Genomic DNA, 26,129 nt, shown 5'->3' with positions numbered 1-26,129 from the left:
TTTAAAAATGCCCTTTTTTATATATATATAAGTTACACCAAGTAACTTAACTGATGCAAATTTTTTAGTTACAATAGCATGATATACTCACTTTTCCCAGGAGTGATTATCTGAATGATCTTTTTATATGCACTGTACAAAGTTATTTCATTATATAAGTGCAAAGACTTTTAAAGCATGAATTTTCTTGAAAACTTTGGAATGTAGGTTATCTATAGAATAGTATTATAATATCCTTTTTTTATTTGTGTAGACCACAGTGACTTACTAGAATTATCCTGGATGCAAGAACTTGAACTATTTTCTCCCTAGTATTAATATGAAACCTATCAGGTGGGTAACAATGCATGGGGCATTCTTTTTTAAAATGGAATTAAACTTAGACTGTGAAATAATTATTGCCAATGTTAAATATAAAACCTTTACAATTTCTGGTTTTTTTGTCAGCTTTTGTTTTATTCTCCTAAACTCTTCTCTTCCTTGACATGACACCTCACTCACTGTTACAGGCTGCCCAGCTCTGTGGGACTTTTTCTGTCTGACCCTTTTTCTAATTACCTGTACGAAAGGGAAAAGAGTAGCAAGATCCCATCTGTGAACATGACTTTGTGACAATTTTACACTCTTAAAGACAGTTGTGAAACCTGGAAAAAGTTTCTGTTCAGTAAACTTTTATGTCCAACTTTGCTTTTCCCATGGAACCCTTCTTCAAAGTGTGCAGCTGGAAAACAGAAGACCTGATAGCAGGTGTGAAGACAAGCTAGAAGGGCATCCAGGCAAAAGTTGGAACTGAATTCTTTCAATCAGGACAGTCATTGTAAAAACTGGGATTCTCAAAACAGGGAATGGGAAACCTAGGCTCTGCTCCTTTGCCTCCTCCTGCTCTCCAATAAATGACTGGTTTTAGTATGAAAAAAAGGCAATCAGAATCTTCTGAAATCTGACATTGACCTGAACACTCACTTCTGTGAGTGTGGTAAATCTTTCATGGGTTTTTTCATTTTTTCATGAAAAATGTCATGGGTAAATCACTTTGTTCTTCCCATTTCTCTCTTAACCTCTCTGAAGTGGGGCAGCTCCCAATGCATGAGGTGATGTGTGAATGTTAGTAGGTGCTTACAGAGTGCTTGCAAGCTCTGAAGCACCAAGGGGTTTTTTAACTGTTTTCAACTCAGTGGGATTTTTTAATTACCATGATACTCAACATTTGTTTTTTATCAAAGTCTTGACACTCGCTTTGATTTATAATTAATGTTTTAAAATTAGGTCTTTCATCACTCTTCATCATTTTACTTGGCATACAGAATGCAAATGTAATTTAGTTTTGTACCTAGAAGGAAGATTTTGATACTATTATAACAGTTTACATCAAAAAGTGATTGAACAAAAGTACCATGTGACCTGAATAAAAAAAAATTGCATTCATTTTATAAAATTATTTGTATCCATGATACTAAATTAGTAATATTTATTAGAAAGATTTGAAGAACAAGTCACCATGAGCCACTCCTTCATGCCAAAACCTCACATGGGCTGGGCACTGATCATTCTTACAAGTCATAAAAAAGAAATATGGTGGATATATTAACATATAGCCACATCTTTAATGAAAATTTTTCCTCCTTTCTAAAGATGTTTGTGTAGTGTGGTAAGAAACTGCAACACTTCTTACACCAAGGGACATTACATAAATTGTTGCTGAAAATGAAAACTGCTGAGCCACAGAACTTCAGTAATGTGTCTCTTCCAAGTGTTGAATTCTTACAACATTTCCATGAAGTGGATATATGTTCTTATTACTCTTTATTAAGATGCCTCTTCTGAACTTGGTATCAAGTAAAGCTTAGCTTAATTATTGGTAAACTGTCTCTTCCAAAAGCGACTAATTTCAACAATGTGCTACAAATCATGCTAACAGACTATGATCTCCCTGAGAGTTATTTTGTAATTCATATTTGGAAATTGAACATTTTACATATGGATGCATTAAACAGTAACTCAGGAAAGCTGATGCAGTAATTAATATTTTCCCTCAAATAACTGAACACACAGAGTAACATGCATGACAGAAGATAAATTGCAATAAACTCAGGACATGTAATGGACTTGTGTCCTCATGGAAGACCCTCCTCGGGTCAGTTACGCAGAATACTTATAGCTGAGAGCTGCACATGACAGCCCCAAGAGTCACACCATTTGCCTGAAAACATGGTCCAAATACTACTTGAACTGTCAGGCTTGATACTGCAACCACTTCCCTGGGTGGCCCGTTCCACTGCCCAACCACCCCCTGGGTGAAAAACTTTTCTAGTACTGTAATATTGTATGTAATCATATATCTACACTGCAAACTTCCTGTGCAACCTTTGTGAACTCTTCTCTTGGTAAAATATTAGAGAAACTCAGCCAATTACTGAAATAGATAAAAGCTTCTGCTGGTCATCCTGCCTCTCCCCAGGATATCTACATTTTAAGAACAGGGATACCTGAAAAGCTTCAGAACCAGACCCTGGCTAGTTGCAGTTGAGAAAGTGACACAGTCAGACATGGACTATGCAAATGCTGACATCTTAATAACACTGGAAGTTGTTAGTGCTGAAAGAGTAGCTCTTCTGCCACTTTATTCATAAGATGGATATGGAGCTGTTGGAGGAAGTCCAGAGGAGGGCCATGAAGTTGGTAAGAGGACAGGAGCATTCCCACTATGAAGACAGGCTGAGAAAGTCGGAGCTGTTCAGCCTGGAGAAGAGAAGGTTGTGTGGAGACCTCATAGCAGTCTCTCAGTATCTGAAGCAAGCCTACAGGAAAGCTGGAGAGGGATTCTTTGTCAGGAACTGTAGTGATAACACAGGGAAGAATGGGTACAAATGGAAAGAGGGGAAATGTAGGTTAAATATTAGGAAAAAATTCTTAACCGTGTAAAAGCCATGCTTTGAAAAGCTAATGTCTATAAAGAAAGCAGGAGTCCTGCAATTTTATTATAATGAAGGGAGAAATTCCACTAGGCCAATTCCCCAAGGGGTCTCTTGAGGTTTTGGAGGATGCAGCCTCCTTTTATCCTAAACTCCTGACCACATGTTGCCCTCTTCCTTTCCACACTGATGAGGTACCAGGGAAGTACAGCCTTCCTGAACCACCTACCACATATTCCCCCCAAAACACGTATTGTCATTTTCCCCTATAGTTCAGAAGTTCAGACTGTCTGCGTTCTGCACATCCACCAAAAGTTCAGACCATCTGGGCTCTGCAATAGACTTTGCACAGACCCATTTCTCCTAATACCCTATAGTTCAGGAATTCAAAATGTCTGGTCAAAACACTTGGGCTCTGTCACAAATCTACACAGCTTGATGTTCCTAGAAATCCATTTCTCCTAAATCTCCTAAATCATCTCCTCATTGAATCATTTGTAGACATTAGCACCCATTTTTCCTATCAGTTGTGAGGGTGGTGAAACACTGGAACAGGTTGCCCAGGGAGGTTGTGGATGTCCCTACCTGGGAAGTGTTGAAGGCCAGGCTGGATGGAGCTCTGAGCAATCTGCTCCGGTGGGAGACATCTGTCTATGGCAGGAGGGGCTGGGGCTGGGTGATCCCGAAGGTCTATTCCAGCCCCTTCACATTCTATGATTTAAATCTGCCTCCATCAAGGATCAAGGTCCTAATTTCTTTACCCTTTGACGAGGCAATAGGGTGCGCATGGGCAGGAGCGTGGAGGGTGAGCCATTTATTGGCCTGAGGGCACGCCCTTGCGGGGACACGCGGTGGACGCAAAGGCAGAGGGGCGGCTGCAGGCGGTGGCACGGGATATGCATCGAACTAGTGATTTCGGAAAGAAAACCACCGATTCCCTAAGGGAGCCAAGGCGGCTGTGCCGCCAACCCGCGGCCCCTCGTCAGGGCTGCCCCACAGGCGCGGCGCTGCCCCCGCCGCTGCGGGCGGGGCCCTGCTCGGGCCGCCTCCGAGGGGGCGGGCCCGGCGGCCATCTTGTGCAGCCGTCGGTGGCTGTGTGCTCGGAGGTCTGTGTGTGCCGGGTGCCCTGCCGAGCGGCCGGCATGAGCGCGGAGGCGGCGGATCGGGAAGCCGCCACCTCTAGCCGGCCATGCACGCCGCCGCAGACGTCGTGGTTCGAGTTCGTGCTGGAGGAGGCGCTGCTGGAGCAGCACCTACAGAAGCCCTCTCCCGGTGCGTGCCCTGCTGGCCGCCGCCTCCCCGCGGCCTCGGGTTCGATCCGGCCCCGCTCCCCGGCCCCTCCTGCGGCAGGGTCGTTCCGGGGGCCTGTGAGGCGTCGGGAGGCTCTGCTGCGGTCCTGGGCAGTGGGAGGCAGGGGGAGCCGGGCACTGCCAGCGGCTGTGCGGCGGCATTTACCGCCGGCAATAACGCGGTTTTTTCTCATTTCACGTTATCTTTCCTGTTTAATAACTTCAATTCTCTGTCTTTCTTGTCTGGTAGATCGCTCTTCCTTTCGTATATGTGAATGTTGTGTGCGGAAGGTGTTGTAGTTTGCTTGTTTGTTCGGTGGGTAGTGCTGCTCGTGAACATCATTGCAGTTCACAGCTGGTTTTCTCCTGTTGGAATCTTGTTAGTGGCTGGAGCTGAAGTCCTCCGAAAGGTTCAGTGCTGAAATTGCTCTCTGGACCTGGAATAAATAGAAATCTCGTCTGATGTATTGTAAGAAAGTGACCATATTTAAAATTACCTGATCTTGTGACAGTCATAAGTGGTAGTTATCTTTTTCAGCACCCAAATTCTGCAAGGAGGTGGAGGAAGCAGGAAAACCTGGGCCAGTGTTGCCTCTACGAAAAAAATTTAAGCATAATCTAGCTTAGATCAACGCTTAGATTTTACAGTCTGTTTTGTAATTGATTAAGCAAGTTAATAATATTTATGTTTCACTAAGTTCAGTGAGAGTGTAATAGTTGTGGTTTGGCAACTTTTTTTAAAAAAGGCTATCTTATTGCAAGGGAGAGATTTGGGTGCTTTTTTTGATGCTGTTTTTTAACCAATCTGAAAGTATTTTCTAACTTAATTCAGAAGTACCAGCAGTTGCTTGTAAATATACTTTACATGCAGAGGAGAATTACAAGTAGATAGTTTTATGATAGTTCACTCGTGATTTCATTAGGCAGCATTTATTTTCAGTAGATGGAAGTATTGAAACATAATTAATACAAAGTAGTGAAAATAAATTAAAGTGTAAGAGTGGTTGCCATGGTCAAGTGAACTTTAACATTAAGCAAAGATATCTTAATAGTCTGGTTTGAGTCAGCACATGCAGGACACCATTTGGGACTAGAATCTACCAAGTAACAATGTCAGCACTATAAACACCAAGGATAAAAGAACCATGTTCACAGCTGGGAAAAAAAGTTAATTTCTGGGCTTACAAAAAATTTGAGGAGTGGCTGTGTTTTTTTTGCAGACCCACCACCTGTGCAGCTGATTGTTCAGTTCTTGGAACAAGCTTCAAAACCATCAGTGAATGAACAGAACCAAGTCCAGCCACCACCTGATAACAAAAGAAACCGCATTCTAAAACTTCTTGCTCTCAAAGTTGCTGCTCATCTGAAGTGGGATTTGGATGTATTAGAAAAAAGGTGTAGTTTGTACATCTTCATGCTAAGTTTATTAAATTGAAGTGGCTTGAGATATTTATTTTAAAAATGAAAATCTGTCTTACTCCCTTTTGGGTGTGGCAATTGAAATCAAGTTTTATTTTAGCTGTAAGGAAAGGGTTTTTAATAAAGGCAGTGTGTCTGAACAAATCACTATTTAGAGAGGAAAAATAGCTTGTCTTAGACATTAAGAAATGTACATGTAAACTGCATAAAGATGAATTGCAGGTTATGTTTTCTTCAGTGACAAAACTAGCATATGTTTTCTCATTCTGACATGCTTGAAATTTGAGGTCTTGCTCCAATTTTGTTGCGGTGAGGAACTCCATATATCTGTGAACTAGCTCACAGAAATGACTGTGGTTGAAGTGGACAAACCCCAGCTTTGCATCTTTCCTTTGGAAATTTCAGCTGAAGAATGGTCTGATGAGCTAGAACAGTTGGGAGCTACTTCACTTTGGCAGTGCTATGCACATTAGGGGGCTGCACTTCATAGAATCACAGGACAGGTATGGTTGGAAAGAACCACAGTGGGTCATCTGATCCAGCCTCCCTGCTCAAGCAGGGCCATCCCAGAGTACATGGCACAGGATTGCGTTCAGGTGATTCTTGTTTACACTTGGGTAATAGCAGGCATTCCTTATTCATTCACACGGGTCTCTTTCCCCTTTATCTGTAATTTAATGTAAAATCTTAAGGGGGCAGTAATTACCCTGCTTCTAACTTGCATGGAATTGTAGAATCAGTGGGGCTGGAAAGGAGCTTTAAGATAATCTGACACTGCCAAGTCCACCACTAAAACATGTCCCTAAGTGCCACATCTGCATATAATTTAAATACCTTCAGGGTGTGTTGGTGACTCAACCACTTGCCTGGGCAGCCTGTTCCAATGCCTGTTTCCATTTGGTGGAAAACCCTTCCTAAAATTCAGTCGAAGCCTCCCCTGGAAGAACTTGAGGCCGTTTCCTCTCATCCTGTCACTTGCCTGGGAGAAGAGACTGTCCACCCACTTGCTGCAACCTCCTTTTGGGGAGTTGTAGAGAGTGATAAGGTTCTCTCTGAGCCTTCTTTTATTCTGACTAAACATCCTCAGCTGCTCCTTGTAGAATGCTTCTGATAGAACACAACACCTAAAATTTGTTAAACAGAAATCCTGGCTTTTAGAGCTAAAGTGTAGTTTTACTGGTTGTTCCCAATACTGGTTGCAAAGAATGCAAATTTTTCACAAGATTAAAGATACTTTGGCAGTAGCTGATTTAATTTCAAATAATGTCTAAATTAGTAATAGAATTTTAGTTGTGTTAAATTATACCACAAAAGCTTGGAGCAGTGCAGTCCAGCCTGCATGTCTTCTCATTTTATGTGAGTTCTATTCCAGCTAATGTATATTTTATTTATCTCTATTCAAAAAGTTCCTAGTCTTACCTTCACTGTTCACTTTATGTGAGTGAAATTTAATTTGTGATGGAAATGGGGTTGTTTACCTTCAGGGAGTATGATCTGGGGCTGCTTTGAAAGAACGTCATATTAGCTGGGTCATGCTGTTACAGGTGACTGGATTATTCTGGTAAGGGCTGTCAGGGCAGCTGAACTGCTACTTGGGCCCACCCACTTGAGCTTAATTTATGCAGCTAATATTGGTAACTGCTTTACATACCTGATCTCAAATGCTGAATAAACATCTATGTGATGTTAAGTAATGATCCAGTACTGAATAGTAGTGTATATTGTTTAACAGTACCTATGTAGGTTTGCTCTATGAAGTATCTGATTCTCTCTATTTTTTAATAGCTTGTCTGTTCCTGTGTTGAACATGCTACTGAATGAACTTCTGTGTATCAGCAAAGTTCCCCCAGGAACTAAACATGTGGATGTAGATCTGTCCAGCTTACCCCCAACCACTGCAATGGCAATACTACTCTACAACAGATGGTAAACTACAAGGCAATAATATAAAATCATTATAGAACAAAGCAGTGCTTTCTTCTATCTGTATAATTTTATGTAGAAAGAGAAAGAATCCTAAACTGCTAATAAATACTGTGATCTGTTGCTAGGTTATAGTGAAGGAGCTGAGTCTTAAAAGCTATTCTAAAGCTGGTTTTCTTCCCTAAAAAATAGTCAAGATACTGGTTTGAACACTCTCCTTATAAATATAAAAATCTTAATCTTTCAGCTTTTTACCGACATAAGAGCATTTCTTAGCTGCTAGATGTGCTCTTGAGTAAAGGATGTATTCTAACAGTATAATGTTTCTGAAACCGTAAACTCCTATTATCAAGAGGCCTGTCATCTTCTTATTACACTTCTGAGGCTAATACCATTCTTTGCTTAATTTTTTTCCCTGTGTAGGGCCATAAGGACTATTGTTCAAAGTAGTTTTCCTGTAAAGCAAGTGAAACCTGGTCCTCCTCAGTTAAATGTGTAAGTTACAGATATAATTCATTTGGATGTCATGGGTATTTTATAATCAGAAATGTAACTTCTAAGTGGATTAAATCATGTTAATAACATACAGTTGCTTAAAATGTCTAATTGTGACATGGAAAACTTGGATTTATTTCAAGTGTATTCTCACTTTCCTGTCAGACACACTTGATACATATACTGGTCTGTTGTGCCACTCTGGCAATGTTATCATCTCTGTGACTTTGTCATGCCATGAAAAATCCTGGGAGAAAGGGAGATGGCAATTTGCCTTGGCAGAATGCTTATGCTCCAGTTTAGATGGGGTACATTTCTTGCATTCTTTTGCATCCCTAATTTAGAGTAGCTTGCTTAATATGGTTGTTTTATTACAGCAGTTTGAAGCATGGTGTATGATAACCTAAGGAATAATGAAGTATTTTCATTTGTTTCATTAGGCAACAATTTGTAATTTAAAATCAGTTTTGCCTTAGAAGCTGTGAGGCTTTAGTAACAAGCTGTCTGTGACTTTTATGTTACAGATTTCTCCAAAAGTTGAGGTATCTAAGTGGTGCTTTTCATGTATTTTATGTTAATTTTATACTTAAGCATTAGACCATACTCGTTTGTGACAATCACCATATTTAACAGACTAAATATACTCCTCTTCCTCCTCTTCATTTTACTATAAATCTTATATTGTCCTATATGTATCAGAGTCTGATCCTGAATAAAAAAATAAAAAAAAATCAGTATGAAAAAATAATTTAAAAATACTTCAATTTTTTATGCAAACGTGTGAATACACTTCTGCTCCTGACATGTTTGAGAAGATTTAAATGTTGAAGCTTCATGAGACTTGAGGCTGTGGAAGCTTTCTTCATTATTGTTTTGCTATTGAATTGGTATTAGCAATCTGATCTTGAAAAAGGCAATAATAACTTTGCAACTTTTTGTTTTATTGAACCACATTCTCATACAAATATATCCTTTTAAGATATAGTTCTGTATTTCAGATATAGATAGATAAGAGAAGTCAGTGGTCCTGCATAATGATGTTTAAAAAATAGTTAAGGAAAACCAAGGATGAATGAATTATTGTGATCTAGAACATGAAATAAAATAATATGCAGATATGCCTTATAGCTGAACTTTTGACCTCTTGTGTCTTACTTGCAGTATGAATCATATTCAGCAAGAAAAGGAACTAACTGAAAATATTTTGAAAGTGGTGAGACTCTTTTCCCTTCTTATTTTTGCTCGAATTTACATGTAAATATGAATTTCTTTATTGTACAAGAAATACAAAAGCCAGTTCTACTTGGCATAGAATAGTTGTGTAAGAACTTTTTTTAAAACTATCCTTTCCGTGAACTGTTAAAATTGTAGCATTAACTTAAACCCAGAGTAAAACTCAAAAGCAGGAGGTTAATTCTTTTAATGTATTTGAATTATTACAGTTGAAGGAGCAGGCTGCTGATTCCATCCTGGTCCTAGAAGGAGCACTTAAATTAAACAAAGATCTTTACGTCCATACTATAAGAACTCTGGATTTATTGGCCATGGAACCTGGTATGGTGAATGGAGAAACAGAAAGTTCCACAGCTGGACTGAAAATCAGTGCAGAGGAGATACAGTGCCAGGTAGTTCACACTTTGTACTAAAGCTTTCTGTTTCTATCTGTTTCTTTAGAAAAAGTGTTAAGTAATAATTTTGAAGTAAATTGCAGTATTTTTCTATTTTTTTGTTGTTGTTGTTTTCTTATTTGTTTTTTGTTTTTGAGGATTTTTTTTTGTAATGCAATGAAATAATACTGGCTTCATTTTTACATTAATATACCTTTTTTAAATCATTGTAAATATTGTTACTTCCCACCAGCCTCTCCCTTTTGTCCTCTCAATCCCCTGAAATAACCCACTGTATGACAAAGACATCTCATTGCATTGTTTTCAATGATTATGGGAAAATCATTCTTCAATTTTGTAATGCTTGTGCAGAATTACTCAGACTGAGATTACAGTTAAAGAGGAAGCAGTTGAAGTATGTGGGGTAGGATGTGCAGTGTATGTTGGTAAATAAGATAAAAGTAGGAATAGTTTAAAGTGCATGCAACATTTGAGCTGAAATTATTAATTTTGACTCAAAACATGATGTCCAAGGCTGTGTATTTGATATCAGTGCTGTTTGCAGGTTTGCTATGATTTGGGTGCAATCTATTTCCAACAAGGATCTACAAATGCAGCTGTTCATGAAAAGGCTAAGGAAAAGTTTTTCAAAACAAAGGAGTTGATTGCAAAGGTAACAAGTGTTCTTTTAGCATGTGTATTCAACTTTTCTGTAAACAAACCCTTGTCTCAATTATTGCTTCCTTCTTTACCACTTTAGTAACTCTTGATGATACACAGCTTTTAAAGAAACTTCCTGAAGTTTTGACAGTAATTTTTTTTTTCCATGTTGTGCCTGGTTTCAAATTATATTAATTGGTTGCAGTGTATTGCTGCTTTGTTCTACATTTTGTAATGAATATTCTTTTACACAAGTTGTATTGATGCAAAAAATGCAAAAATAACATTTCCAGTGCTTGTAGTAACTCGACTGAACAGCACATCCTATGTTCATGGTGATTATGTGTTTTTGAGGAAGGTAACCATACAGCACTTCCTATTTTTTTAAAAAATCTAATTTTCCCTTGGAAATCAGATTGCCTGTGTTCTAACCTTTCAAAAAAGTAAATAATAATTTATGAGTAAGGTATGCTTCCTTTTTTATTTTGCTTCATATTCCCAAAACTGCAGAACTACAGTTTTTAAATAAAGTGTGTACGTGCACATTCTTTTGTCCTTTTGCTGTTACTTGGGGAAATTGTGAGTCTCTGTTTATGAATTAAACATATGTTTCATAATACTTTGGCTTCTAAGATCTGATCTAACTCTTACTTTTCAGAATGGCTCATCATCACTTCATTTTACCATAGATGAAGAACGGTTAGCTGGGTATTGTCAAGCTTGTGAAGTTCTTACCTCATCTTCTGATGATGCATCTCAACAGGCAACTCCATATAGTCAAATCCACAGCTGTATGAAATCTGGCAAATATCAGGTAGGATGTCTAAATATGTTTGAAGGTTCTTTTATCATTCTATGTGGATGATTCCATTTGAACTGGTATGGGTTTTAAGAAATTTTAAATGGTAATTTAACTGTTAACATACTGTTTTAAATCCTATGTGTTTAGGAATATAACATAATCTGGTACATATTAGATTAAAATATCTTGGATTCCATACAGTGGTAAATAATTCCTGCCAGCTGAGAAAAAGGATTTTCAGGTAGATTTTAATTCTTTGGGTTTCAGGGAATGTTGCTACTTAGATGTGCAAATTTTTGTGGTTTTTGTGTTTTTTCCTTTGATTTTTCTGATGATAGAGAGCTTTTTTTGTTACTTGATTCCTTTTTTGTTGATCAGTGAATTTTGGTATTAAATATGGATGTGAGCTGCTTCTCTTAGTTTCATAGTTTTTACCAGATAAAATAATTTTCTGTCTGGTTCTTTTGCATTATGCATTGACTATTCCAACTGTTTTTGTTGCAGGACTTAGTGAAGATATTCCTTGAAGATAACGTAACCCTCAGTTTACCTGAACAGTTCAGACAATCAGTGCTGAGAGAACTCTTCCAAAAAGCTCAGCAAGGGTGAGACATTAAATAATGATCAATATTCAGTGATGATAAAGAGCAATTTTCTTTAGTTATAGTTTTTTTGTGAAAAGTATGTAAAATTTTCTAACAGGAAACTGCTTGCATCCAAGAAACTTCAGTCTTCATTTCTGTTAGTAATAGTCTAAACTACGTTTTGTATCACACAACAGCTCCTTGGTTGGATCACACCGTGGCCATATATGGAAAAAACATAATGAACATAAACAGTTAATTTTATCACTTTACTGATTTTTAAAACATTTTTTTCCACCTGCTATGATACCGCTCTTTCTTTGTCAGAGCTACCCTGTGATCTTGTTTTGTGTGCATGCAGGAATGATGCTCTGGATGAAGTTTGTTTCAAAGTCTGTGTGTGCAACACGATCTGTGATGTATTACAAGGTCGAATAATTGATATTCAGTTTTGTCAACTGTTCCTGAAACCCAGCAAAGAGAAAATAGACTTCCTTCTGGAGGTAAAACATTAATCTAAAATTAGTAGTGAAAATGGTATTTAGTGAGAGATTTCTTTCCCTGCATAACTATTATTATTGTAAGTGATGCTCAAATTTCTGAAGCAGAGAAAGGTAACTTCTCAAGCATTATTCAACTTGTTTGCAGTTAGTACAATTCCACTCAGTGATCGGTTTCATCTGTGTTCATAGCTCTGTTTCCATCTGTTGGGGAGGGTCCAGTGGTGAACTGTTGCTTCAACTTTGAAATCGCTGCTATTCCTGGCAACTTTTAATTATATGGAGATAATGCTGAAGATTTGTTTTTGTGAAACAAGGAATCAAATTCTTCAAGACAGAGAAAATTAGTAGAAGAAGTATCTATGGAAAAGGACCATTTTTCCCTTACCAGCTTTGTTGTAGAAGTTAGCATGTGGTGAAGTGATCCTGAGTTACTGTTACATGTGAGACCTACACTGTTACTCTTAGTGAAGCTTTTTAGGAAACTGTTATTGCTTGAACTAAACTTTAATCCTTTTGTTGCTGTGCTCGGATTTTAATGTCTTTTATTAATTTGAGCCAAGTTCTTTTGCTTGTCTCTTCAAGCATGTGGCAAAAATTAATTGACAGTACTCTCTACTGTAGAGCATGTAAAAGCTTACGTCAGCTGCACATATTTGGACTAAAATGTACTTCTTAAAAAAATTCTTGCAATCTGGCAACTAAATTCAGCTATCTAGTTATTCTTCAACTGCTGGTTTTACAAAAAACCCCAAGTCCTTGTGAATCTTACAATTTTGCACTTAGAAATTTTTCATTTCTACACTCATGTGCTAAATGAGGCTGACTGATGGCATGGCCCTGGATGTCAGTGCTTCTGTCAACGAGAGGAATAGGAAAAAGAAATGTGAATTATGTCTGAAAAAAGATCACAGTTGTCTGAAACACCCTATCTTGTGTACAGGTTGAAGGAAACTGATCCATATGTGATGGCAATAGCTTTTATCAGGTTTAATTCAGAGACAGTCTTATTTCACACAGTTATACTGAGGTTTCTTTATCAAGCTTTGTCAGTCAAATCTTATCTTATTTCTTTGGCTTACAAGAAACCCTTGAGTGCTGGTGTCATCTCTGCAATTAGAGTAACAGAGTCATGACAGGATTCCATTGAGCAAAACAGAAATACTGGCTTGATTCTAGATTAATTAGGGTAACCACCCAGCAATGCTGCCCTTGGTTCCCACCCAACAGCACTTGAGCAGGTTCAAAAATTGCTCTACAATATGAAAACAGCAGACAGGCCAAAAGAATTGGGGTTGTTCAGCCTGGAGAAGTAAAGGCTCCAAGGGGATCTTGGACACCTTCAGGTAGCTAGAAGAAAGCTGGAGAGGGATTTTTGCATTTTGTTGTGGGACAGGACAAGGGTAATAGGTTCAAAACTGAAAGTAGCAGGTTTAGATTAAATATTAGGAGGAAATTGGTTACAGTGAGGGTGGTGAGGCACTGGAACAGGTTGCCCAGAGAAGCTGTGGATACCCCATGCCTGGAAGTGTTCAAGGCCAGGCTGCATGGGGCTTTGAGCCATCTGGTGTAGTGAAAGGTGTCCCTGACCATGACAAGGCTTTTAGTACTGATCTTTGAGGTCTCTTCCCACTGAAACCAGTCCATGATTCTGTAACTTTGTTGCCTCACTTGAGATAGAGGTTTACTGGCTGTTACTATTTGTGAGACAGAAAGCTGGTTGATAATCCTGGCTGTGACTAAGTATTATAAATATACAAGAGGGCTGCTTAGTTCTTTTCTGTTTTCTTTTCCAGGTTTGTTCAGGGTCAATAAACTTGGAAAATGCTTCTGAAGAATTGAAGAGAAGAATGGCAGCATTTCTCAAGTATGTACCCATATTAAGATAGCATGAATCTGTGCTCTATAAGCAATGTAATACAGCACAATAAATACTTCAGGAACTTATAAAGAGAAAAATAAGCGCTTTTTTCCATATGTATAACATTTTTATTTGTTTAGAAACTTGTGTTTGGGCATGGAAGATCTTCAGTTTGTCTTCATGATTTCATCTCATGAGCTTTTCATAAAACTGCTGAAAGATGATGAACGGAAGCTGCTCATTGACCAAATGCGGAAGAGATCTCCTCGAATCAATCTGTGCACAAAACCTGTAACTTCTTTTTATGATATCCCAGGTAATTTGCACAGCATTTTCATTAACTTACAAGCAGACAGTGCTCTGTTTCCATGACAAAAACCTTGAGGCTACAAAGTGCTGGTCTGTTCTCAAAAAAGTTTAGAATGTTTTTAGAGAGTATTTCCCGTTGTTAGTTGGTACATGTACTACTTGTTCAAGAAGGTGGCTGTTACTTGCTTGTGTCTCAAGTGAGTGTAATAAACTCAAATGAACGTGTCCTAGGTGACAGTGAGAGAGTATGGCATTAGTTTGAATCAAATGTGGCTGTGACAGCTGTTCCTAGAAAGGGAACCCTGCCTCTGGACTGTAGATACACTACTGATGATGTGTCTGTATGGTAAGCTGGGCCAGGAATACCATCTGAATGAAGTTTTAAACCTACCAAAGTAAATCACAGATCCTTTCAACCAGTTAATGTCCCTGATACAGCTGACTGGCTGTGCAGCTGCACACATCAAAGATAACAAGAGGTGCCAGATGGTGGCTGGAGTTGGAAAGGCCTTACCTTTTCAGCTCTAATGCAGGCTTGCAGTAACTCAAGCCAGTTAAGACAATGTGTATTTTCACTAGGGCAGTATAGGAGGATACTTTTAGTGCAGGTCTTGAATCTATTGCTTTGCTACAGCAAGATTACTCAGAGCTGCTGGAGTGAGGAAGGGGGTTTGCAAGCAGCCCTTTAGGTTAGGGTGAAGGTAGCACAAGGTGTTCATGGAAGGGCAAAGAGGATGGCTGAACCTATGGAAGTGTGATGTATGTACTCTTCTTACTATGTTCTGTTTGAAATGTTATATGCTAAAGAATTTTAAATATCTACATTGAAAAGAAATGTGCTGGAGACCTGGTTGCTTTTCTTCTAGCGTCAGCAAGTGTCAATATTGGCCAGCTTGAACACCAGCTCATACTGTCAGTGGATCCTTGGAGGATTCGCCAGATTTTAATTGAGTTGCATGGTATGACCTCAGAACGCCAATTCTGGACAATTTCTAATAAGGTAACTTAGTTCATGTGGTCATGAGAGACTGTAATTCAAGGATTGGTTAGGTGTCATACTGCAGTTAACAATAAACATTTTCTTATAGATCCTCAGGATGACTTGTGTTTTCCTTCTCTGCATAGTGGTGGTTTAATAAGAGTGATGATGCATAGCTAAACTCACATTCTATGTGAAGAGTATTACAGCAAAGCCTATAACCTTTGTTTTAAGGAATTACTGGCTGTATCACAAGCTTTCCTTATGAGAAAAGATGTTTTTGTAGCTTTTGCTTTTATGTTCTGACTAGATAGCAATACTGTTGTAGCTTAAATTTCTGTCATTAGAAGGTGGGAGCAGGAGAGAGGACTTCTTTTTGTTTAAGTAAAGATTTCTTGTCTTTTTAGTTCTTCCCCTTAATTATTGCGTATTCGAAGTGTGAACAAAGGGTAGTTGTGCTTTTTTATTGTACTTCTAAATGAGCAATACATTACTTGTGATTAGATGTAAAAACAAGAGTTGGCAGTCATTTTCAATATTTGGGGTTTGTTTATGGTGTTTTAAGCAGTGATGTGAATTCTAAAACTTGTTTCTGTGCAAATGTCCTATGCGTTTCTCTCCCAGTGGGAAGTACCAAATGTTTACGGCAATGTTATTTTAGGAATCAAAGACAGTCTGACTAGGGATTTGGTCTACATCCTGATGGCGAAGGGACTACACTGCTGTGCCATTAAGGTGAGAAAGCCACCTGAGCTTACTGGTTTGTTTGGGCAATTGAATCATAGTGAAATAGAAAATTTGGAAGGCCCTTTTTTAGAAAAATAATTTAAAAGTTGAGAAGTGAGGGAGGTGTTGTAAGAAGCTCCATGTGTTGTATAATAGCTAAGTATTTCTGTCTCTCAAAGTTCCACCAGCAGAGCAAAGATAATGGCTTTCCAGTGAGTTTGGCCTGGAGATAATTTCATTCATTTAAAGTTTAGATTATGTTGTTCTAAATCGTGTGGAACCTAAATCCAGTGGTGATTTGATTTACTGGTATGAAGTGCTGTTCTTTAGAATAAGTGTTGTACATAAGGAGTTTATTGGAATGCTGTTTTGTTTTCCTTGTAATTGACAAAATTGCTAAACTGTAGCTAAAGCAAAATCGTACCAAACATACCAGTAGTTGATTCTAGCATGTTTTTGCTTAAACTCCTTGTATTGTTTTCAAAAGATCTGGAACTCTTAAGCTGAATAGCAAGTCCAAAGGACACATAAGTAGACAATGTGAGATGCTTGAGCAACGCTGATGCTAATGGATGCCGAGGTTGGTTCAGCCAAGATAGAGCTGAATCCACTGTCCCCTTATGAATTCATTAGGAATCATTAATGCATATAATTTTTATTGCAGGATTTTGTCCATGCAAAACAGCTTTTTGCTGCTTGCTTGGAGCTTGTGACAGAGTTTTCTCCAAAGCTCCGTCAGGTCATGCTGAATGAAATGCTGCTTTTGGACATTTACACTCACGAAGCTGGAGCTGGTGTTTCTGGAGAGCGTCCTCCTTCTGATCTTATAAGCAGAGTCCGAGGATATTTGGAAATGAGAGTACCTGGTAAGCACATTACTGTCTTTTCTAGGATGCAGTAAAGCACAAACCTTGAGAGAAGGGGAAAAAAAACTACAGCAAAATAAAACAACTTTGTATTGCAGATTAACTACTTAGGTGTATAAGTGGAAAAACAAGTGACTTTGACACTGGTTTTAGCAAGTCTTTAGAAATTTCATTAGTTTTTAGAAGCTTGAAATGAGCATGATGCCTACCTGTTGCTAAACATTGACAGTTTCTGTTCAGCGCCACTTAAAGGATTTGAACAGGATAAATGTGTCTGCACTTCTACCTGAAAGGTTTTGCTAGTTGTTAAAGCTTTCTCCTGGTTTCACAGTGAGAGAGTAACATCATACTGTTGTGATTAGATGAAACCTTGTTGCTCCTATTTTCCATAGGTGAGGTCTCTTGTAGGGCTAAGCGTCATATTTTCCTGTGGTAGCTGTGGAACAAAACCAGCTAATTAGAGAGAATGGGATTTTCATGTTTTCATACAACACCATTTTACAACAATAAAAAGTTAAACAAAGAATCTCTTTCCTTTTAGATATTCCTCTTCGACAAGTTATAGCTGAAGAATGTGTTGCCTTCCTTTTAAACTGGTGTGAGAACGAGTATTTGACTATGCAAGTTCCCTTGCCTCTGGTTCAAACTAATCCTTATGTGAAGGTAACAAGTGCTCACTCTCAAAGCTTTCTCTGACTCTAATTGGCCTTTTTCTGTTGAAGTATTTTGTACTTTTCAAAGCAACTACCCTTCTGCTCAGGAGTGTGGGGCTTTGTGACTGTAATGAATTTAGTATGGGGTAGAACATAGTAGGACTAAGCAACAAGCATATTTAGCACTTGACAAAAAACATGGAAACTGCACTGCAGGAACATATGAAATCTTGTTCCCTGTTGGCTGCCAGCTAAGGTTGGTTCCATCAGGTGTGTGTGGTTATGATCCATGATTGAAACACTGAAGCACTTCCCTAAAGGACTCTCCTCTCAGCTGGGATTCAGCCTAGATTTATGTAGGAGGTATGAGAAGTGTGCAGATCTCTGGTTTCATGTCTGGGTTCTTTTCTGTTCCTAAGATACTTGTGTTCCAAATGCGCTGTAAGAGTTCCATTCTTTTACACAACACCAGTGTTGAATTTTTGGAGACATTCAAGCCCTGCCTACTTTGAAACTTTTTCAAAATTGTTTCATAGTAATGTCTCTACTTCACAGTTAAGCCCTGGAGCAGAAGGCAGCTCCTATTACAGGACAGGTTCATTTTCACCCTGCTCTGCTTACCTGTGATACTTCCTAATTTCTGTTTTGAGGTTCATCTTTTTTGTATAACATTGTGCCAGTTTAGATTAATAGTCAGTTAAGATTAATTACTATATGGAAGTTAAGTGAGTTCTAAAGAGACAGTCTTTGTAAAATGGTATTTTATGGGGGTCTAGGTTTTATGCAGTATGCGTAAGTTTGTTTTCTGGAGCTCGTAATAATGGAATACACACCAAGGAAGCTAATAAATGGGAAAATGCTCTGTTTAATTCCTGTTTTCCAGCTTCTTCATCAGTGAGAACACTTTACTGCAAAATTTAGTCACATTGCTTTGTAGTTCTTAATTTAAAATCACTTGCTTAGCCATTTTAAATGCCAGTAATTCCTTTGCTGTAGATGATCTGCAGAGCAGCCTTAGTTCTTGCATTTTTTTCTGTTGCATTGCATAGCTGGGCCAGTTGCTGGCTGCTACATGCAAGGAACTGCCAGGCCCCAAAGAAAGTAGACGCACAGCTAAAGATCTCTGGGAAGTTGTTGTACAAATCTGCAGTGTATCCAACCAGCACAAACGTGGCAATGATGGAAGAGTGAGTTTGATAAAACACAGGGAGTCTACACTGGGTATTATGTACAGGTATGTTTGCTAAGATGTTTTTTGAAGATGGTTTGAATGGTTTTTTTGATCCCGTGTTCCTGTCAGAAATTGTCTGGATTCCACTATAGAGTGATGGCAGCAGCTAAAGATCTGAGTAAAAATCCTGTCCACTGTGGGAATTGGGTATTAGCAGGGATGTGTTGACTTTCCCTTCCAGAGGTAGAACAGGAGTGTGTGGGAGGCAGCTCTCCAAGCAGAAACTGAAGCATATATGGCTGTGCTCCCATTATAACCAGTGCAGGTATTCCAATAAAGTCAATAGCATCTAGAGGGCAGTTTAGCCGATGGGCTGGAGCTGTCTGCTTTGCAGCAAATAGAATTATTTTTTATCAATTTTATACTTTTATAGTTATATCAAGTACATAGCTCACAGCATGGGTATCTGTTTCTGAGTCTGAAGCTAAATGTTTCTCAGTCTTGAAATGAAGTTCTAGTTCAGCTAAGCTCTGCAGAGTAAGAAAATAAAATTAGTTTGGTCAGGAGTTTTCTATGTCAGACGCCTTGGCAGCCTTAGCCTCAAATGACTGATTCAGGACTCTGATTTGTCCACTGTCCAGTGATTTGGCCTGCTCTGAAATCTAAGCTTAAATATAAGTTGTCTAATGTGTACAGTTTGGCATGTGTGATTATATTAAACCGGCTTTCCAAATTAAAGCCTCGGGAAAGGTGCCGCTATCAAACTTCTCTTTGCCTTCCTTGAGCTAATCAGGTTAACGTGTGCTGAAGGCCAGCTGCATTTGCTTACCCTGCTGTGGGACAGGTGTAAGAGGGTACAGACGTGCTGTAGTGTAGTCTAGTTGTGTACTCTTGGCGAGGAAAAGGAGTACAGGTGTACTCCAGGTTACTGAACCTTTCCTGACCCCTCTGATTCAAACAGTGAAGGGTAGTGACCCTGTTATTACTATGGAAAAGAAGTAGTGAAACCTTTTCCAAAGGCTGTCCTTGTCTGGATTGTCTTATTGTGACAATTTCTGATGTTCATTACAAGGAAATTGAAGTACATTATAAATGATCACTGTATACCCTCTTCTGTAAATGTGTGGGTCATTGTTGCAAACCTAGCCTGGGGAATTGCAGTACAGTTCAGTTAGTTTCCCTTTTAGAGTCTGTGGTTGACTTCTGTGATTTTCATGCCTTTTATACCTTGATAGAAGAACCTCTTACTTAACCTGTTTTTAGTGTAAAATTTGCTAGTAACTGTATTAAAAGTGAATAGGCTGCTTGAACATATTCATTTACATGCTCTGCGTTTGTAAACTTAGAGGTGAAGGGGTATTTTAGCAGGTGAAGAATTTGCTCTACTGACTGTAAGTGTGTATATATTCTTTATTGTGGAGGGTTACTTACATGGGTATTTGTGTTCCTAATTTAGGAGTGAACTGTTGTCCTTCATCAAAAAACTTCGGGTGAGTCACAGTGGTGTTGAAAATGTATTTGCAACCAAAACTTCCTTTTGGTGTAGTATTTTTCTGGACATTTTGTGTTAAATTCCATAAAATCTAACAGTCATATGGGTGTTTTGTATGGCTGAAAAACATCTGAATTTGCTATACCTGGCATACAGCAGTGTGGAATAGCATGTAAAAAAATTACCCTGTTGGAGATCTGTTTACATTGGGAGTGTATTTTATTGCAGCTGTCACGAAGCAAAGCATTCCTTTTGGAGGGAGACAGAAGCTGCTACATGCATCATACTAAGCAGCAGAAGTAAGAAGGAGGGAAATTGTTTATAGCTTCTGGGTTTATAAATGCACAGAAAATTTTAGTAAACCTAGCTTAAGTTTAAGGTTAGGTAGTAATCACAGAAACAACATATAGATGCGTAAAACAAAAGTAAAGTTTATATCCAAGGAGTTATTCAGGAAAATCCGAAATAATTAAAAACTTCCCACAGAAACATTGCTGCAGTATCCTTGTGTTGCAGGTCTCTTAACAAAATATTGTCTGATTTCAGTAGGAAATTATTATGATGGCAGAACTTCTTACATAGTTTTAAAGCTTAGGGAAGAAAGTGGAGTTTCATCAGTTCATGGGAATACTTTTTTTTTTTCCCCCCTACAGGAACCATTGGTTCTAACTACAATATTGTCCCTGTTTGTCAAACTTCATAATGTTCGGGTTAGTACACATCATCAAAGTCTTTCTTGGTTTTATTAAAATGTTTCTTGTTGCGATTTCTCATACCATCTTTCTTCTCTTAGGAAGACATTGTGAATGATATTGCAGCAGAACACATTTCTATCTGGCCCTCGTCCATCCCCAAGTAAGATGATGATGATAAAAATTTTTCAAAATACTGTATATGATGGGTTTGGTCCCAGTTACTGTTAGTGTGATTTCTCCGTGTAAAGGCATCACTGCCCCCACTCTGTCTCTGGGAAGGTTGGTTTGAGGGCATGGAGAGCTTTGTTCCTAGTTTGATGGTTCTGATGGAGATACGGGAAAGAATAAAGAAGAGAAAAAAAAAATGGGGTTTTTTTAAGCTGTGATTTATTGAACTATATGTAACTATGTGAACTATGTAATACTTTGATATGAAATCACTAATATTTTTGGGGTGTGTTTGAATAATAGCCAAAGTAGGAAGTCGCAAATGGTAGGTATTGATTTATTGCAGCTGGGTTGAACTGTGTTTCTCCACTGAAATGGAATTTCTCTCTGTGGGGTGGGATCTCAGAATCTGGTTTAGTTCTGCCTTTTTGTTCAGCCTGTGAAGGCTGTATTGTTCAGTCAGATTTACTGTATTGTAACAGTAGTCTTAGTCAACACAAAATATTTTCCAGAATTATTTATGCTTCACACTTAATGCAAGGTGCTTTGGACTTGAATTAGATGGGAAATCAAATTAGTGGTTAAAAAAACAAAACAATTAGTTAGTAATTATTTGTCTTTTTTTCCTTTAGTCTTCAATCAGTGGACTTTGAAGCTGTAGCTATTACAGTAAAAGAGCTGGTCAGCTATGCCTTGACTATCAATGCAAACAACCACTTCTGGTTAATTATTCAGGCAGATATTTATTTTGGTAAGTGAAACCAATGTCTGTGTTTAACGTGTGTGTAGAGGTACCTTGTTTCTCTGAGATTTGTTTGACATGACCCTCCTTGTATTTCCTTTTATGAAAAGAAGTTTAAGTGATATATGAGGTTAAAACCTTCAGATGCAGTGGTGTAGGTGGATTTGTCTGGGAAGGTGTCTAAGCCCACAGATGCACTGAGCTACTGCTGGGTCACGTAGATTTGCTTTTCGGGTAAGGGAAACTTGAACAGTTACCCTTCGCTTTTGTAGTGCAGTTGGTGCATGAGTGGTGTAACTGTGCAAACCCATGGTACTTGAGTGTTTTATAAGTGAATGAAAAGTTGTGGGTAGTGGTTGCTTTTAAGTGTGGAAATCAGCTTCAGTGGAGCACAAGATGAGCAGAGCAGAGAGGATCTGTATTTTATACAGGGAAGTATCAAGTGTTTGTAGATGACAAAACATGAGGAAGGGCTTGTGAATGAGGAATAGCTACAGTTTTATAACCCTTAGGGTGAGAGGAGGGGTCTTAATCCAGTGTTCAGTGCTGTCAGGTTACATGTGGGAGAGTGATTCAGGGTTATAAACCTGGTTTTTATTCAGCGTTTATTGACTGTACAAAGTGCAGCAGCATCCTGGAAGGAGGACATTCATGTAGGGAGCCTTGAAGCTGGTACTTGAAAGAACAGTGGTTGGAGCAGTGTCAATGGTCTGTATTTCAGCAGCAAAGGACAAGCAGGCTGCTCCTGCCACAAAGCCCTGGGAGGCTGCTGCCTTCTCCTCACACCAACCGAACTCCTTTCACTACCCCATGTGTGCTAAGCTCACTGAAGACAAACTTCCACTCTAAGGTTGATGGATTCAAGATCAGCTACCTGAAGAAATAAAAAGTTACCCCCAAAAGGCAGAAATTTGCCTGTGGTGCTGGTTTCCCTGAATGTGTAGTTTTTTGCTAGTATGTAGTTTTTCCATCTAGCACTATGTAACCACTTTGTGTGTCTGTGCTTTTTAAACAATGAAACAGGAGTCATTTTCCCAGTTGAATTCAACTATGAGACCTGAATAATTCCATAAACAATTGATCTGAGTATTAAAAGACTGCTCTATTTATTTTTGAGACCTTACTTTGCTTTTTTCCCTTGGCAGCAACTAACCAGTATTCAGCAGCCCTTCACTATTACCTACAGGCAGGAGCTGTATGCTCAGACTTCTTTAATAAGATGGTGCCACCAGATGTGTACACAGACCAGGTGAGCTAAAGCAGGATTTACAAAAATCTCTCTTTGGATTCAGTCAGCATCCTGATTCTATGTAGAGACAAAACTGTGCAGCACACACATTCCTGTAGCATGTGAGATGTTAGATCTTGATGCATTTAGGAATACATGTCCTCATCGGTCCTTTTTGGTTTTTGGCTTGTTGCTTGAAAGCCATAGAAAATCTGAGAGTTCTCCTTTGCTGAATCACAGAAGGCTTTTCTGTTAGTTCATAGAGCCTGCAGAGCTGTGTGCTGGGAAAGCACTGTGGGACACCAGTGGAGCAGAGAGCAAATGGAAAAGCCCAGAGCACAAGCAGTGCGTGGTGTGACCATCTCTGGCTCATCCCTGCACAGCCACACTATGCTGGGCAGGGCTGGGGGCCAGACCTGCTCAGGACGGTGCAGCAGCCCTGCCTCACCAGCAGTGCTCACCTGGGCTCCAGCTGCTGAAAACATCTGCCTCCTACTGTGCTGGGAATCTCTACAGTGATGAAGGCTCAGTTCATCAGTGGATGTGCTAAAGCATGGGACTTTTTAGGGGGTAGAAGATAGCTGGTCCCTTAATTAAATAAAATTAAAAAACAATAAAAATTGCAGTTTTGTGTTCCAAAACAAGCACTTCAGAATGTGTTTTGTTTTTAACCTTTCTGTAGGTGATAAAGAGAATGATCAAGTGTTGCTCTTTACTCAATTGTCATACCCAGGTAAGAGGTGAAGCATGGCATTAACTAAAACATTTGTTTATAAATATATACGGGATAACTTTAAAAGACTGAATTCAACTTCCTTGGAAATGCCATCTGCGGTAGAATAGGTTTTGTTACCTTTGCTTCTAGGACAGTTATAGGACTAAAATTAATGAGTAAGTAAGCACATACTTTGAAGTGTATAAAATAGAAGTAGTCTGGGGCTGTTTTGTCTTACTTTTCTCTGATAATATAGTTGGTTTTTTTAGAGAGAAGGTATCTGTGGGGTGATGTTGGGAACCTGGCCTTGTTTTTCATAACTGCAGGTGCTGTTGCTGTTCTGTGGGGTCAGTCATTCTCCAAGAAGTAACAAAGCTTGTATTGGGCTCTGCTTTAAAAGCTCTTAAATGCATTTGGAAACCAAGTCAGTCCCTTCTGATCTGAGTAAATCCTTTTTCTTTTAGCTGTTGCTGTTGATGTCAGAATGATCCATGTTCAGGTGCTCAGAACTTGCTTACCCTGGAAGCAAGGTCTAGATTAGGTCTAGAAAAGGAGTGGAATGAACAAGGCAGCTTGTGGAAGGCTTCTTTGTGGGGAATTAAGGCAGTGAGAATCACTGTGACTCTTCCCTTACAGGTAGCTATTTTGTGCCAGTTCCTCAGAGAAGTAGACTATAAAACTGCTTTTAAGGCACTGCAGGAACAGAACAGGTAAATGTTACAATGAAGTTTATAGATGCTTAAAGATAATGTGTGACTGTGTCAGTTAACCTGCCTTGTCTTTCAGTCATGATGCCATGGATTCTTATTATGAATACATCTGGGATGTCACCATCTTGGAGTACTTGACATGTATCCTTTTGCTGGAATATCACACCTACTGCATGTTCACAGCTGGGAAAAGTCCATTACCTACCTACGTGACTTTTCTTGACTTGTCCTCAGATCTCCACCACAAAAGAGGCGAGACAGACAAGCGGCAGATAGCAGTAAGCTAACCCAGGGTGCTGGGATTTCTTTAGTCTTTCCCTCCCTGAAATCACCTCTGAAAAGGTGGTTTCAATTCCAGTTTTAATTTTGTCTTATAATTCTTTTAAAATCTGGGTGCTTTACATGAAGTTGTGGTTGTAGGGGTGTGATGGGTAGGGCATGTTACAGAAATAAATCACCCACTGATCTGTGCTGAAAATGCCTTAAAATGAAACAGCTTTACTGGAAGGCCTCATGCTGGTGGTTGTGTCTCCTCTTTTGTTTCAAGATAAAAGCCATTGGCCAGACAGAGCTGAATGCCAGCAATCCTGAGGAAGTCCTACAGCTTGCTGCACAGAGAAGGAAAAAGAAGTTTCTTCAAGCAATGGCAAAACTTTACTTTTAGGGTAATGCTGGAAGACTATTACAAAACATGTAAAAGTGAAAAAATCTTTCAAGACTTTATTATTTTTTAAAATTCATTTAAATTTTTGTACAACATTTACAGTCTATTATCTTTCTCCTTAGAAATAGATGAAATCTTAAAATAAACCCCTTATTTTTACAAACTGTACAGAAGGCTGGAAGCAACTGCATCTAGTTCCACAATGGCTTGTTTGAAGAAGACATGAATTCAAGTTTGCTTAGTTATTGTGAGTGTAATGTGGATGTGGGTGGCACTTGATGCTCTACTGCAGCTTTGTGGGCTGCTCAGTGTCATGTAACACTTGTCCCTGGATGCGTGGCACAGCTAGGAGCATCATGAAAGAGGGAGGAGGACTGATACCCTTCTTTCCCAGTACTGCCCTTCATCACAGAAGTGACTCAGAGGTAGTGAATATTCCAAGGAAAACACAGTAGTTAATGCTGTTTATAAACACTGATAACATACAGCTCCACAGTTTGAAATACTGTTCCTATGATGTGAGTGGTTGTAGAGTACCTGTGGTTCCCTTTATTCCATACCTTCTCCAGTTTTCATACTGTTCTTTCTTGTTCCAAGTGGATGTCTGGGGACTGTACTTGTTCCAGTTCAGGTTACTGCAGCAGCAGGTTCTTTGCTGGTACTCTTACCTGAGGTCAGTGATACACTAAAACTGAAGTTCATGGCAGGCCTAAAGGGCCTTAAATTCATCAGCCTCCTGTGGAGCTGGGATTTGATACAAGGCTGTCTGCACTGTCCTGCACACACAGCGTGGTTTCAGAGATGTGCTTGCCCACAGGCCTCTGTAATACTGCTCTCTGAGCTGGGTGGACAAACTGACATGAGTGAGCTCTGACCTTACCAGGAAAGGAAAAAGGGTCAAGAAGAGGTAATACATACAAGCTGTCAAAATGCTCTTGCTCATCTAAGCCAAATTAAAG

General features: G+C 39.1%; 1 protein-coding gene across 2 annotated transcripts; it reads left to right on the top strand.

The window, feature by feature from the left end:
- The first annotated feature begins 3,984 nt into the window (after nt 1-3,984).
- INTS8 (integrator complex subunit 8) lies at nt 3,985-25,190 on the top strand. Of its 2 annotated transcripts, XM_005517014.2 has the most exons (27): nt 3,985-4,184; nt 5,422-5,596; nt 7,406-7,546; nt 7,967-8,038; nt 9,200-9,251; nt 9,481-9,663; nt 10,211-10,318; nt 10,964-11,119; nt 11,612-11,712; nt 12,053-12,194; nt 13,988-14,058; nt 14,193-14,368; nt 15,228-15,361; nt 15,965-16,075; nt 16,731-16,932; nt 17,474-17,595; nt 18,635-18,819; nt 20,213-20,246; nt 20,902-20,958; nt 21,042-21,103; nt 21,744-21,862; nt 22,999-23,102; nt 23,764-23,814; nt 24,433-24,506; nt 24,583-24,647; nt 24,741-24,784; nt 25,054-25,190. In XM_005517014.2, exons 1-27 carry the CDS (start codon nt 4,055-4,057, stop codon nt 25,168-25,170), a joined length of 2,988 nt encoding a protein of 995 aa, XP_005517071.1. In that variant the 5' UTR covers nt 3,985-4,054; the 3' UTR covers nt 25,171-25,190. The 2 variants fall into 2 exon arrangements, with proteins under 2 accessions (XP_005517071.1, XP_014112076.1); XM_014256601.2 differs by lacking the exons at nt 23,764-23,814; nt 24,433-24,506; nt 24,583-24,647; nt 24,741-24,784; nt 25,054-25,190 and adding an exon at nt 23,338-23,695.
- The last annotated feature ends 939 nt before the right edge of the window (nt 25,191-26,129 follow it).

The sequence above is a fragment of the Pseudopodoces humilis genome, chromosome 1, assembly GCF_049639895.1.
Source record: "Pseudopodoces humilis isolate 2021_Gansu_Grassland_sample_001 chromosome 1, ASM4963989v1, whole genome shotgun sequence".
NCBI classification, from domain to species: domain Eukaryota; kingdom Metazoa; phylum Chordata; class Aves; order Passeriformes; family Paridae; genus Pseudopodoces; species Pseudopodoces humilis.
Note: the sequence above shows the minus strand (reverse complement) of the source record. Positions and strands in the feature narration are given on the sequence as shown.

Bases quoted from the DNA above. Each gene is read 5' to 3' on its own strand.
- INTS8 (XM_005517014.2), top strand. From the start codon at position 4,055: ATGAGCGCGGAGGCGGCGGATCGGGAAGCCGCCACCTCTAGCCGGCCA. The intron at 20,247-20,901 runs GTGAGTCACAGT...TCCCCCCTACAG, and splicing joins CCTTCATCAAAAAACTTCGG to GAACCATTGGTTCTAACTAC. The intron at 21,863-22,998 runs GTAAGTGAAACC...TTCCCTTGGCAG, and splicing joins TCAGGCAGATATTTATTTTG to CAACTAACCAGTATTCAGCA.